Source organism: Panulirus ornatus, chromosome 34, assembly GCF_036320965.1.
Source record: "Panulirus ornatus isolate Po-2019 chromosome 34, ASM3632096v1, whole genome shotgun sequence".
NCBI classification, from domain to species: Eukaryota; Metazoa; Arthropoda; class Malacostraca; order Decapoda; family Palinuridae; genus Panulirus; species Panulirus ornatus.
In genome coordinates this window covers 1,663,555-1,678,579 of record NC_092257.1, presented here as the reverse complement: position 1 = coordinate 1,678,579, position 15,025 = coordinate 1,663,555, and the positions used below count along the sequence as shown (strand labels likewise).

The 15,025-nt window shown below is 41.6% G+C and overlaps 1 protein-coding gene across 1 annotated transcript in view; it reads right to left on the bottom strand.

Annotated features, from left to right (window-relative positions):
- Positions 1-14,229, bottom strand: part of LOC139759753 (uncharacterized) — a 38,255-nt gene extending 24,026 nt beyond the window's left edge. Inside the window, exons 1-2 of the mRNA XM_071682192.1 lie at positions 14,091-14,229; positions 10,901-11,066 (exon numbers count right to left, since the gene is read on the bottom strand). Of these exons, the coding sequence (XP_071538293.1) occupies positions 10,901-11,037 (137 nt within the window). The 5' untranslated portion in view covers positions 11,038-11,066; positions 14,091-14,229. The remainder of the gene's footprint in view (positions 1-10,900; positions 11,067-14,090) is intronic.
- Between the last annotated feature and the right edge of the window lie 796 nt (positions 14,230-15,025).

Sequence of the window (15,025 nt, the reverse complement as noted above, 5' to 3'; positions counted from 1 at the left end):
TTTATATGTGATCTATGTGAATTTAAACAAACATAATCTGTTATTCTTACCCATACTTCTTCCCTGTCTTCACTTCTAACAAGTATACTGTAGCTTAAGTAGATATTTGCAACTATAAAGATGAAGTGCTCGGGGTAAACTCACAAGGCTCACTAATTTTCAGCTCTTGAAAACTGAAAAAAGTGGGCAAGCAATAGGTATGAATTTACCCCATAGTTGCTTAAACCACTCGTACATCTAGGTCAGCTACTCTAGCTGTGTATCGTACTGCACACTGTAATGATCTTACGAACATCTTTCTCAGAATAAATCTTTTCCAGCTTTAATACTTCTTTTCATGTTATAGATGAAAGAATGGCCCAACCCACCCACATACAAATGTATATACATACATGTCCACACACAGCACACCTACATACGTATACATCTCAATGTATACATATATATACACACACAGACATATGCATAAAGACACATGTACATAATTCATACTGTCTGTCCTTATTCATTCCCGTCGCCACCCCGTCACACATGAAATGACAACCCCCTCCCCCCGCATGTGTGCGAGGTAGGGCTAGGAAAAGAAAACAAAGACCACATTAGTTCACACTCAGTCTCTAGCTGTCATGTATAATGCACCGAAACCATATCCAGGCCCCACAAAACTTTCCATGGTTTACCCCAGATGCTTCACATGCCCTGGTTCAATCCACTGACAGCACGTCGCCCCCAGTATACCACATCGTTCCAATTCAGTCTATTCCTCGCATGCCTTTCACCCTCCTGCATGTTCAGGCCTCGATCACTTAAAATCTTTTTCACTCCATCTTTCCACCTCCAATTTGGTCTCCCACTTCTCCTTGTTCCCTCAACCTATGACGCATATATCGTCTTTGTCAATCTCTCTTCACTCATTCTCTCCATGTGACCAAACCATTTCAAAACAACCTCTTCTGCTCTCTCAACCACACTCTTTTTTTTTTTACCACAAATCTCTCTTACCCTTTCATTACTTACTCAATCAAACCATCTCACACCAAATATTGTCCTCAAACATCTCATTTCCAGCACATCCACCCTCTTCCACACAACTCTATCTATAGCCCATGCCTCGCAACCATATAACATTGTTGGAACCACTATTCCTTCAAACATACCAATTTTTGCTTTCCAAGATAACGTTCTCGACTTCCACACATTTTTCAACGCTCCCAGAACTTTCACCCCCTCCCTCACCCTATGATTCACTTCCGCCTCCATGGTTCCATCCGCTGCCAAATCCACTCCTAGATATCTAAAACACTTCACTTCCACCAGTTTTTCTCCATACAAACTTACCTCCCAATTTACTTGTCCCTCAACCCTACTGTATCTAATAACCTTGCTCTTATTCACATATACTCTCAGCTTTCTTCTTTCACACACTTTACCAAACTCAGTCACCAGCTTCTGCAGTTTCTCACCCGAATCAGCTACCAGCGCTGTATCATCAGCAAACAACAACTGACTCACTTCCCAAGCTCTATCATCCAAAACAGACTGCATACTTGCCCCTCTTTCCAAAACTCTTGCATTCACCTCCCTAACAACTCCATCCATAAACAAATTAAACAACCATGGAGACATCACGCACCCCTGCCACAAACCTTCATTCACTGAGAACCAATCACTTTCCTCTCTTCCTACACGTACACATGCCTTACATCCCCGATAAAAACTTTTCACTGCTTCTAACAACTTACCTCCCACACCATATATTCTTAATACCTTCTACAGAGCATCTCTATCAACTCTATCATATGCCTTCTCCAGATCCATAAATGCTATATACAAATCCATTTACTTTTCTAAGTATATCTCACATACATTTTTCAAAGCAAACACCTGATCCACACATCCTCTACCACTTCTGAAACCACACTGCTCTTCCCCAATCTGATGCTCTGTACATGCCTTCACCCTCTCAATCAATACCCTCCCATATAATTTCCCAGGAATACTCAACAAACTTATACCTCTGTAATTTGAGCACTCACTCTTATCCCCTTTGCCTTTGTACAATGGCACTATGCAAGCATTCCGCAAGTCCTCAGGCACCTCACCATGAGTCATACATACATTAAATAACCTTACCAACCAGTCAACAATACAGTCACCCCCTTTTTCAATAAATTCACTGCAATACCATCCAAACCCGCTGCCTTACCGGCTTTCATCTTCCGCAAAGCTTTTACTACCTCTTCTCTGTTTACTAAATCATTTTCCCTAACCCTCTCACTTTGTACACCACCTCGACCAAAACACCCTGTATCTGTCACTCTATCATCAAACACATTCAACAAACCTTCAAAATACTCACTCCATCTCCTTCTCACATCACCAATACTTGTTATCACCTCCCCATTAGCCCCCTTCACTGAAGTTCCCATTTGTTCCCTTGTCTTACGCACTTTATTTACCTCCTTCCAAAACATCTTTTTATTCTCCCTAAAATTCAATGATACTCTCTCACCCCAACTCTCATTTGCCCTCTTTTTCACCTCTTGCACCTCTTGCTTTTCTAAGTATTTCTCACATACATTCTTCAAAGCAAACACCTGATCCACACATCCTCTGCCACTTCTGAAACCACACTGCTCTTCCCCAATCTGATGCTCTGTACATGCCTTCACCCTCTCAATCAATACCCTCCCATATAATTTCCCAGGAATACTTAACAAACTTATACCTCTGTAATTTGAGCACTCACTTTTATCCCCTTTGCCTTTGTACAATGGCACTAGGCAAGCTTTCTGCCAATCCTCAGGCACCAACCAGTCAACAATACAGTCACCCCCTTTTTTAATAAATTCTATTGCAATACCTTCCAAACCTGCTGCCTTGCCGGCTTTCATCTTCCACAAAGCTTTTACTACCTCTTCTCTGTTTACCAAATCATTCTCCCTAACCCTCTCACTTTGCACACCACCTTGACCAAAACACCCTATATCTGCCACTCTATCATCAAACACATTCAACAAACCTTCAAAATACTCACTACATCTCCTTCTCACATCACCAATACTTGTTATCACCTCCCCATTAGCCCCCTTCACTGAAGTTCCCATTTGTTTACTTATCTTACGCACTTTATTTACCTCCTTCCAAAACATCTTTTTATTTTCCCTAAAATTTAATGATACTCTTTCACCCCCAACTCTCATTTGCCCTCTTATTTGTCTCTTGACCTCCTGCCTCTTTCTTTTATACATCTCCCAGTCATTTGCATTATTTCCCTGCAAAAATCGTCCAAATGCCTCTCTCTTCCCTTTCACTTATAACCTTACTTCTTCATCCCACCACTCACTACCCTTTCTAATCTGCCCACCTCCCACGCTTCTCATGCCTCAAGCATCCCTTGCGCAAGCCATCACTGCTTCCCTAAATACATCCCATTCCTCCCCCACTCCCCTTACGTCCTTTGTTCTCACCTTTTTCCATTCTCTACTCAGTCTCTCCTGGTACTTCCTCACAAGTCTCCTTCCCAAGCTCACTTACTCTCACCACTCTCTTCACCCCAACATTCACTCTTCTTTTCTGAAAACCTCTACAAATCTTCACCTTAGCCTACACAAGATAATGATCAAATATCCCTCCAGTTGCACCTCTGAGCACATTAACATCCAAAAGTCTCTCTTTTGCGTGCCTATCAATTAACACGTAATCCAATAACACTCTCTGGCCATCTCTCCTACTTACATACGTATACTTATGTATATCTCTCTTTTTAAACCAGGTATTCCCAATCATGTCCTTTTTCAGCACATAAATCTACGAGCTCTTCACCATTTCCATTTACAACACTGAACACCCCATGTATACCAATTATTCCCTCAACTGCCACATTACTCACCTTTGCATTCAAATCACCCATCACTATAACCCGGTCTCGTGCATCAAAACCACTAACACACTCATTCAGCTGCTACCAAAACACTTGCCTCTCATGATCTTTCTTCTCATGCCCAGGTGCTTATGCACCAATAATCACCCATCTCTCTCCATCAACTTTCAGTTTTACCCATATCAATCTAGAGATTACTTTCTTACACTCTATCACATACTCCCACCACTCCTGTTTCAAGAGTAGTGCTACTCCTACCCTTGCTCTTGTCCTCTCACTAACCCCTGACTTTACTCCCAAGACATTCCCAAACCACTCTTCCCCTTTACCCTTGAGCTTCGTTTCACTCAGAGCCTAAACATCCAGGGTCCTTTCCTCAAACATACTACCTGTCTCTCCTTTTTTCTCATCTTGGTTACATTCACAAACATTTAGACACCCCAATCTGAGCCTTCGAGGAGGATGAGCACTCCCCGCGTGACTCCTTCTTCTGTTTCCCCTTCTAGAAAGTTAAAATACAAGGAGGGGAGGGTTTCTAGCCCCCCCGCTCCTGTACCCTATAGTCGCCTTCTACGACACGTGAGGAATGCATGATAAGTATTCTTTCTCCCTTATCCCTAGGGATAATAAAAAGATGTTTTGGAAGGAGGTAAATAAAGTGCGTAAGACAAGGGAACAAATGGGAACTTCAGTGAAGGGGGCTAATGGGGAGGTGATAACAAGTAGTGGTGATGTGTGAAGGAGGTGGAGTGAGTATTTTGAAGGTTTGTTGAATGTGTTTGATGATAGAGTGGCAGATATAGGGTGTTTTGGTCGAGGTGGTGTGCAAAGTTAGGGTTAGGGAAAATGATTTGGTAAACAGAGAAGAGGTAGAAAAAGCTTTGCGGAAGTTGAAAGCCGGCAAGGCAGCAGGTTTGGATGGTATTGCAGTGGAATTTATTAAAAAAGGGGGTAACTATTGTTGACTGGTTGGTAAGGTTATTTAATGTATGTATGATTCATAGTGAGGTGCCTGAGGATTGGCAGAATGCTTGCATAGTGCCATTGTACAAAGGCAAAGGGGACAAAGGTGAGTGCTCAAATTACAAAGGTATAAGTTTGTTGAGTATTCCTGGGAAATTATATGGGAGGGTATTGATTGAGAGGGTGAAGGCATGTACAGAACTTCAGATTGGGGAAGAGCAGTGTGGTTTCAGAAGTGGTAAAGGATGTGTGGATAAGGTGTTTGCTTTGAGGAATGTATGTGAGAAATACTTAGTAAAGCAAATGGATTTGTATGTAGCATTTCTGGATCTGGAGAAGGCATATGATGGAGTTGATAGAGATGCTCTGTGGAAGGTATTAAGAATATATGGTGTGGGAGGCAAGTTGTTAGAAGCAGAGAAAAGTTTTTATCGAGGATGTAAGGCATGTGTACGTGTAGGAAGAGAGGAAAGTGATTGGTTCTCAGTGAATGTAGGTTTGCGGCAGGGGTGTGTGATGTCTCCATGGTTGTTTAATTTGTTTATGGATGGGGTTGTTAGGGAGGTAAATGCAAGAGTTTTGGAAAGAGGGGCAAGTATGCAGTCTGTTGTGGATGAGAGAGGTTGGGAAGCGAGCCAGTTGTTGTTCGCTGATGATACAGCGCTGGTGGCTGATTCATGTAAGAAACTGCAGAAGCTGGTGACTGAGTTTGGTAAAGTGTGTGAAAGAAAAAAGTTGAGAGTAAATGTGAATAAGAGCAAGGTTATTAGGTACAGTAGGGTTGAGAGTCAAGTCAATTGGGAGGTAAGTTTGAATGGAGAAAAACCGGAGGCACTGAAGTGTATTAGATATCTGGGAGTGGATTTGGCAGCGGATGGAACCATGGAAGCGGAAGTGAATCATAGGGTGGGGGAGGGGGCGAAAATTCTGGGAGCCTTGAAGAATGTGTGGATGTCGAGAACATTATCTCAGAAAGCAAAAATGGGTATGTTTGAAGGAATAGTGGTTCCAACAATGTTGTATGGTTGCGGGCGTGGGCTATGGACAGAGTTGTGCGCAGGAGGGTGGATGTGCTGGAAATGAGATGTTTGAGGACACTATGTGGTGTGAGGTGGTTTGATAGAGTAAGTAATAATAGGGTAAGAGAGACGTGTGATTGAGAAAGTAGAAGAGGGTGTTTTGAAATGGTTTGGTCACATGGAGAGAATGAGCGAGGAAAGATTGACAAAGAGGATATATGTGTCAGAGGTGGAGGGAACGAGGAGAAGTGGGAGACCAAATTGGAGGTGGAAAGATTGAGTGAAAAAGATTTGGAGTGATCGGGGCCTGAACATGCAGGAGGGTGAAAGGCGTGGAAGGAATAGAGTGAATTGGAACAATGTGGTATACCGGGGTCGACATGCTGTCAATGGATTGAACTAGGGCATGTGAAGCGTCTTGGGTAAACCATGGAAAGTTGTGTGGGGCCTGGATGTGGAAAGGGAGCTGTGGTTTCGGAACATTATTACATGACAGCTAGAGACTGAATGTGAACGAATGGAGGAGCCTTTGTTGTCTTTTCATACCGCTACCTCGCACACATGAGGGGGGAGTGGGTAGTTATTTCATGTGTGGCGATGGGAATGAATAAAGGCAGACAGTATGAATTACGTACATGTGTATATATGTATATGTCTGTGTGTTTATATATATGTATATATTGAGATGTACAGGTATGTATATTTGCATGTGTAGACGTGTATGTATATACATGTGTATGTGGGTGGGTTGGGCCATTTCCTTTGTCTGTTTCCTTGCGCTACCTCGCTAATGTGGGAGACAGCGACAAAGCAAAATAAAAATAAATAAATAAATAAATATATATATATATATATATATATATATATATATATATATATATATATATATTTTTTGCTTTGTCGCTGTCTCCCGCGTTTGCGAGGTAGCGCAAGGAAACAGACGAAAGAAATGGCCCAACCCACCCCCATACACATGTATATACATACGTCCACACACGCAAATATACATACCTACACAGCTTTCCATGGTTTACACCAGACGCTTCACATGCCTTGATTCAATCCACTGACAGCACGTCAACCCCGGTATACCACATCAATCCAATTCACTCTATTCCTTGCCTTCCTTTCACCCTCCTGCATGTTCAGGCCCCGATCACACAAAATCTTTTTCACTCCATCTTTCCACCTCCAATTTGGTCTCCCTCTTCTCCTCGTTCCCTCCACCTCCGACACATATATCCTCTTGGTCAATCTTTCCTCACTCATTCTCTCCATGTGCCCAAACCATTTCAAAACACCCTCTTCTGCTCTCTCAACCACGCTCTTTTTATTTCCACACATCTCTCTTACCCTTACGTTACTTACTCGATCAAACCACCTCACACCACACATTGTCCTCAAACATCTCATTTCCAGCACATCCATCCTCCTGCGCACCACTCTATCCATAGCCCACGCCTCGCAAGCATACAACATTGTTGGAACCACTATTCCTTCAAACATACCCATTTTTGCTTTCCGAGATAATGTTCTCGACTTCCACACATTCTTCAAGGCTCCCAGAATTTTCGCCCCCTCCCCCACCCTATGATCCACTTCCGCTTCCATGGTTCCATCCGCTGACAGATCCACTCCCAGATATCTAAAACACTTTACTTCCTCCAGTTTTTCTCCATTCAAACTCACCTCACAATTGACTTGACCCTCAACCCTACTGTACCTAATAACCTTGCTCTTATTCACATTTACTCTTAACTTTCGTCTTTCACACACTTTACCAAACTCAGTCACCAGCTTCTGCAGTTTCTCACATGAATTAGCCACCAGCGCTGTATCATCAGCAAACAACAACTGACTCACTTCCCAAGTTCTCTCATCCCCAACAGACTTCATACTTGCCCCTCTTTCCAAAACTCTTGCATTCACCTCCCTAACAACCCCATCCCTAAACAAATTAAACAACCATGGAGACATCACACACCCCTGCCGCAAACCTACATTCACTGAGAACCAATCACTTTCCTCTCTTCCTACACGTACACATGCCTTACATCCTCGACAAAAACTTTTCACTGCTTCTAACAACTTGCCTCCCACACCATATATTCTTAATACCTTCCACAGAGCATATATATATATATATATATATATATATATATATATATTTTTTCTTTCATACTATTCGCCATTTCCCGCGTTAGCAAGGTAGCGTTAAGAACAGAGGACTGGGCCTCTGAGGGAATATCCTCACCTAGCCTCATTCTCTGTTCCTTCTTTTGGAAAATTTAAAAAAAACGAGAGGGGAGGATTTCCAGCCCCCCGCTCCCTCCCCTTTTAGTCGCCTTCTACGACACGCAGGGAATACATGGGAATTATTCTTTCTCCCCTATCCCCAGGGATAATATATATATATATATATATATATATATATGGTTGCAAGGCGTGGGCTATGGATAGAGTTGTGCGCAGGAGGATGGATGTGCTGGAAATGAGATGTTTGAGGACAATGTGTGGTGTGAGGTGGTTTGATCGAGTGAGTAACGTAAGGGTAAGAGAGATGTGTGGAAATAAAAAAAGCGTGGTTGAGAGAGCAGAAGAGGGTGTTTTGAAGTGGTTTGGGCACATGGAGAGGATGAGTGAGGAAAGATTGACCAAGAGGATATATGTGTCGGAGGTGGAGGGAACAAGGAGAAGAGGGAGACCAAATTGGAGGTGGAAAGATGGAGTGAAAAAGATTTTGTGTGATCGGGGCCTGAACATGCAGGAGGGTGAAAGGAGGGCAAGGAATAGAGTGAATTGGAGCGATGTGGTATACCGGGGTTGACGTGCTGTCAGTGGATTGAAGCAGGGCATGTGAAGCGTCTGGGGTAAACCATGGAAAGCTGTGTAGGTATGTATATTTGCGTGTGTGGACGTATGTATATACATGTGTATGGGGGGGGATTGGGCCATTTCTTTCGTCTGTTTCCTTGCGCTACCTCGCAAACGCGGGAGACCGACAAAGTATAATAAAAAAAATATATATATATTCTTTTTTCTTTCTTTTAAACTATTCGCCATTTCCCACGTTAGCGAGGTAGCGTTAGGAACAGAGGACTGGGCCTTTTTTGGAATATCCTCACCTGGCCCCCTCTGTTCCTTCTTTTGGAAAATTTAAAAAAAAAGAGAGGGGAGGATTTCCAGCCCCCCGCTCCCTCCCCTTTTAGTCGCCTTCTACGACACGCAGGGAATACGTGGGAAGTATTCTTTCTCCCCTATCCCCAGGGATAATATATATATATATATATATATATATATATACATATTCTTTTTTCTTTCTTTTAAACTATTCGCCATTTCCCACGTTAGCGAGGTAGCGTTAGGAACAGAGGACTGGGCCTTTTTTGGAATATCCTCACCTGGCCCCCTCTGTTCCTTCTTTTGGAAAATTTAAAAAAAAAGAGAGGGGAGGATTTCCAGCCCCCCACTCCCTCCCCTTTTAGTCGCCTTCTACGACACGCTTGGGAAGTGAGTCAGTTGTTGTTCGCTGATGATACAGCGCTGGTGGCTGATTCATGTGAGAAACTGCAGAAGCTGGTGACTGAGTTTGGTAAAGTGTGTGAAAGAAGAAAGTTAAGAGTAAATGTGAATAAGAGCAAGGTTATTAGGTACAGTAGGGTTGAGGGTCAAGTCAATTGGGAGGTAAGTTTTAATGGAGAAAAACTGGAGGAAGTAAAGTGTTTTAGATATCTGGGAGTGGATCTGGCAGCGGATGGAACCTTGGAAGCGGAAGTGGATCATAGGGTGGGGGAGGGGGCGAAAATTCTGGGAGCCTTGAAGAATGTGTGGAAGTCGAGAACATTATCTCGGAAAGCAAAAATGTGTATCTTTGAAGGAATAGTGGTTCCAACAATGTTGTATGGTTGCGAGGCGTAGCTATGGATAGAGTTGTGCGCAGGAGGATGGATGTGCTGGAAATGAGACGTTTGAGGACAATGTGTGGTGTGAGGTGGTTTGATCGAGTAAGTAACGTAAGGGTAAGAGAGATGTGTGGAAATAAAAAGAGCGTGGTTGAGAGAGCAGAAGAGGGTGTTTTGAAATGGTTTGGACACATGGAGAGAATGAGTGAGGAAAGATTGACCAAGAGGATATATGTGTCGGAGGTGGAGGGAACGAGGAGAAGTGGGAGACCAAATTGGAGGTGGAAAGATGGAGTGAAAAAGATTTTGTGTGATCGGGGCCTGAACATGCAGGAGGATGAAAGGAGGGCAAGGAATAGAGTGAATTGGATCAATGTGGTATACCGGGGTTGAGGTGCTGTCAGTGGATTGAATCAGGGCATGTGAAGCGTCTGGGGTAAACCATGGAAAGCTGTGTAGGTATGTATATTTGCGTGTGTGGACATATGTATATACATGTGTATGGGGGTGGGTTCAGTCCACTGATCATAAATAAAAATAAACTCAGACCCGATGTTCAAAATAAACATTTGATCAGAAATCTAGAAAGGAGAAAACAGGATGATAGAACAGTATACTCTGGAGCAGGCACATGGCAACTCCAATGACAGAAGTACAAAAGTGAAAGTTTGCATTTAATGCCTATTAATGCTTCATAGGAAAATATAGCAATGTTGGGAGTTTGAGAAGTAAAAGCTTCTTTGATGAACTTTCTGAAATGGGGATAAAGGAACTACAATCAAAAAATGACTGAGGAATAATAGGGTTAAATAATGGAAAGTGAGGAAAAAATGACACATGCAGAAGGTATGATGCAATGAAAGGAGTAAATCAAAAAATAAAAAATGTGAGGTTGAATGACAATTCAGGAAAGGAACTCAGAGCCATGAACTGATAAAATGAATGAGTGTGAATAGGTGTAAAGAAAATCTTACATCAAATAAAAGCACAGAGTGAGGAAATGCATAAACCTGGAGGATATATAACGTGAACAGCCTACCTGTGAACGCCAAACATTTTTAGCTGCTCTACTTGATAACAAAAGCATTACATCCATCAAAAATTAATCAATGACAGAGATAATGTATTCTTACCTATAATGATTACATTCCTCATAATCTTCATATGTAAGACATCGAGCAACAGCTCCTGCAGCAAGGAAGGAAAGATGAGGTGGACGGAGATATGATGGCACCACAGTGCCGTCTTCACATGCAGCATTGGAAGTCATTATCCTTCATCTGACTTACTTGGTCATGCCTGTCAGAGAGAAAAAAATGTGCTATACAGGTGACATATACTTCTGATTTTTTTTTTTTTTTTTTTTGCTGTCTCCTGTGTTTGCGAGGTAGCACAAGGAAACAGACGAAAGAAATGGCCCAACCCACCCCCATACACATGTATATACATACGTCCACACATGCAAATATACATACCTACACAGCTTTCCATGGTTTACCCCAGACGCTTCACATGCCTTGATTCAATCCACTGACAGCACGTCAACCCCGGTATACCACATCGCTCCAATTCACTCTATTCCTTGCCCTCCTTTCACCCTCCTGCATGTTCAGGCCCCGATCACACAAAATCTTTTTCACTCCATCTTTCCACCTCCAATTTGGTCTCCCTCTTCTCCTCGTTCCCTCCACCTCCAACACATATATTCTCTTGGTCAATCTTTCCTCACTCATTCTCTCCATGTGCCCGAACCATTTCAAAACACCTTCTTCTGCTCTCTCAACCACGCTCTTTTTATTTCCACACATCTCTCTTACCCTTACGTTACTTACTCGATCAAACCACCTCACACCACACATTGTCCTCAAACATCTCATTTCCAGCACATCCATCCTCCTGCGCACAACTCTATCCATAGCCCACGCCTCGCAACCATACAACATTGTTGGAACCACTATTCCTTCAAACATACCCATTTTTGCTTTCCGAGATAATGTTCTCGACTTCCACACATTCTTCAAGGCTCCCAGAATTTTCGCCCCCTCCCCCACTCTATGATCCACTTCCGCTTCCATGGTTCCATCCGCTGCCAGATCCACTCCCAGATATCTCAAACACTTCACTTCCTCCAGTTTTTCTCCATTCAAACTCACCTCCCAATTGACTTGACCCTCAACCCTACTGTACCTAATAACCTTGCTCTTATTCACATTTCTGATATTTATGTATCAAAATTAAAGATTAGAAATGTTCTAAGAAATTCTCACATACTTCTGATATTTACGTATTAAAATTAAAGATTAGAAATGTTCTAAGAAATTCTCAATCAGTTCAAATGAGTGCAAATATTACAATACAGTAATGAAAACTGCATGAACTCTTTAACTACAACAAAACATATGTGGGCAATAAACAAAAACATGAAAAGTTAAAGCTTCCTTCACCCAGTGAGCATGTAACCACAGAGGAACCAGCAATTCACCAAGATAATATGTAGCTCATGCCCTGTATTGTCTGCTTGTGTACTCTGGCTACTAGCCATTGTATAAACAAGTGTAAACTAAACATAAGGAAAAGAACTACAAATCATAATTGCTGAGTTTTGGGGCATGGGGAAATGGATCTAAGGAATGTATATCATGAAACTGAAGTACATCATATTAAGCACGTTCAAATCAAAGACATTTCAAGATGTCATGCAGATAAAGAACAATAATAAATCATCATTAAAAAGTAATTGTATCCCCTTATTTCCCCTAGAAACAGACTCATATCCTATTGAACATCCAGTCCTTTATAAACAGATTTATATTACATCTGTCAGAGAAAATAAATACCATGGACTAAGGTATCACATTCTATTTGGAAGGTACTGAAATGCATCTATAACATGCTGACTCCTCTTTTGTCTTTGGTAAATTCCATATAAGTTATCTCTATTTTGTTTACATCTCAAGCCCTATGATATATGGCATCATTCTTTGCTGATAACAAAGGTGCATCTCCTCTGAAATGCCCAGTCATGGACCACATGCATAGTGAGAGTGTATGTGATCTTATAATTATCTTCAACACCTGAAGAAGGTGTTAAAGATATTTCGGTTGGTGGATGTAACTTACATTGGCGGCCTTAATGACCCTGGCAGTTGATAGGCCTAAAGCACAAACAACCAACCAACCTGAAATGCTGTTAATTAGCTAATACAAGACCGAACATTTCATCTTTAGCACTCCATAATGGATGTCATAATAGTTTTTAGTAAATTAGTATTTTTTTTTATTATTATTATACTTTGTCGCTGTCTCCCGCGTTTGCGAGGTAGCGCAAGGAAACAGACGAAAGAAATGGCCCCCCCCCCCCCATACACATGTATATACATACGTCCACACACGCAAATATACATACCTACACAGCTTTCCATGGTTTACCCCAGACGCTTCACATGCCTTGATTCAATCCACTGACAGCACGTCAACCCCGGTATACCACATCGCTCCAATTCACTCTATTCCTTGCCCTCCTGCATGTTCAGGCCCCGATCACACAAAATCTTTTTCACTCCATCTTTCCACCTCCAATTTGGTCTCCCTCTTCTCCTCGTTCCCTCCACCTCCGACACATATATCCTCTTGGTCATGTATACTTTACATTATTCTTACCAAACCCCTCATTATTCATTTCCTTCATATCCTCCTCATTACTAACTTATTCCTACCTGAAATGCTGATGAAAAAGCCATTCTCTCAACTTCTTATTGTGAATCCAAATAAAAACATGAGCGCAGGTCGAGGACCCAAAGCTATACGAGTCCCTAAACTGGAAAATTACCGGGTTAGTTTTAAAATACCATAGCAATGAAAACTTGATTTTTGCAAACTTCAGAGTTCGCTTTGAACCCAATATAGAATACAATGTTGAGTTTTACGAAGTGTTATTACACCCTTATGAAAAAACTGCATGTTTCATATCATTCACAGCCAAGTATGTAACATGGTCTAAGGAAGCAATAAACAATCACAGCGGCAAAGTAAATAAATTTCTTAGTGCTTAATAATTTCCAAATGACCATGTACGTGAAGGGCAGTTTGAATACATGACCCGGCAGCGGTATGCTATATCGTCTCACACTTTCAAGATCCTAAAAAGAGCGCAACATGTTTCAGGAATGACTTCTGCTTAAAACAGATCTCAAACCGGGGATAAGATTCATCTCAAAACTCAGTATCTTAACCCTTCAAAAATGAAAAGCTTGACGTTTACGACCACAACAAGAATCATCACAAACGTCAGCAATCATTCTAAGCTATCACGAAAAGACTTACTGGTCTCTTCTTCGTCAGCGTCCCTTTAGAAGGGAGTGATGTAAAGAAGAACAGAGATATGGGGCACTTCGTTACACTTTTCTCCCCTTGGTAAGTAAATTCAGCGTCCACTTCACGTCTCTCTCACCCACACCAGTTTGTAAACACTCATCCCAAATCATGACTTAAAAATCCATATATCACTCATCAATATTTTCCAATTCAGAGGTACAATTCTTTTCATAAAAATACACTAAATACATATGTACATTCAAATTATCAGTATTTATGAAGAGACTTGATGACATTGAAACTTTGTTTGATTGCGCGAGTCTAAGTCAGTCTCCAGTGAATCGGACGATATGTGGCAGCAGCTGAGGGTTTCGGAACCGATGAGTTCCAGACGTGAACCTTGATAAATCGTCAATGTCGGTGTCATTTACGTCCAGGTCTACTATTTTAATGATGAGTCTGTCATTAACAAGTGTCATGAGTTCTTTTAAGCCAGACTATTCTGTACCAACAGGAATGTGAATTACAGTGCGTCATATATATTGACATTGGCACTTTGAAAATGTTTCAACAACAAAGACGAATCAGCAATCAGCATTTTGAAGCGCATTAGTTAATGGTTAATTCAGTTGATAAATAATGTATAAACAGTATCATTGGAACTTGTCGTGGTACAAACGGAGGACTTTTAAACTCGTGGACAACTCACAAACTTTGAAACTTTCCACATTAACTGATTTAACTTTCGCCTTTGAAATTTTCTGCGAAAATTATTCATCTTTACTTGCAGTAGACCCGTATGTTATGTTTGTATAAGAGTGGAAAATGAATTGAATAAGCTAAAATTGTGAACGTTAGCAGTAAATAAAGGTTTAAAGAGTTGAATGATAGTAAAGTTCTGAGAGATGGGACACAAACACACACAAACACGCACACACTGTCTG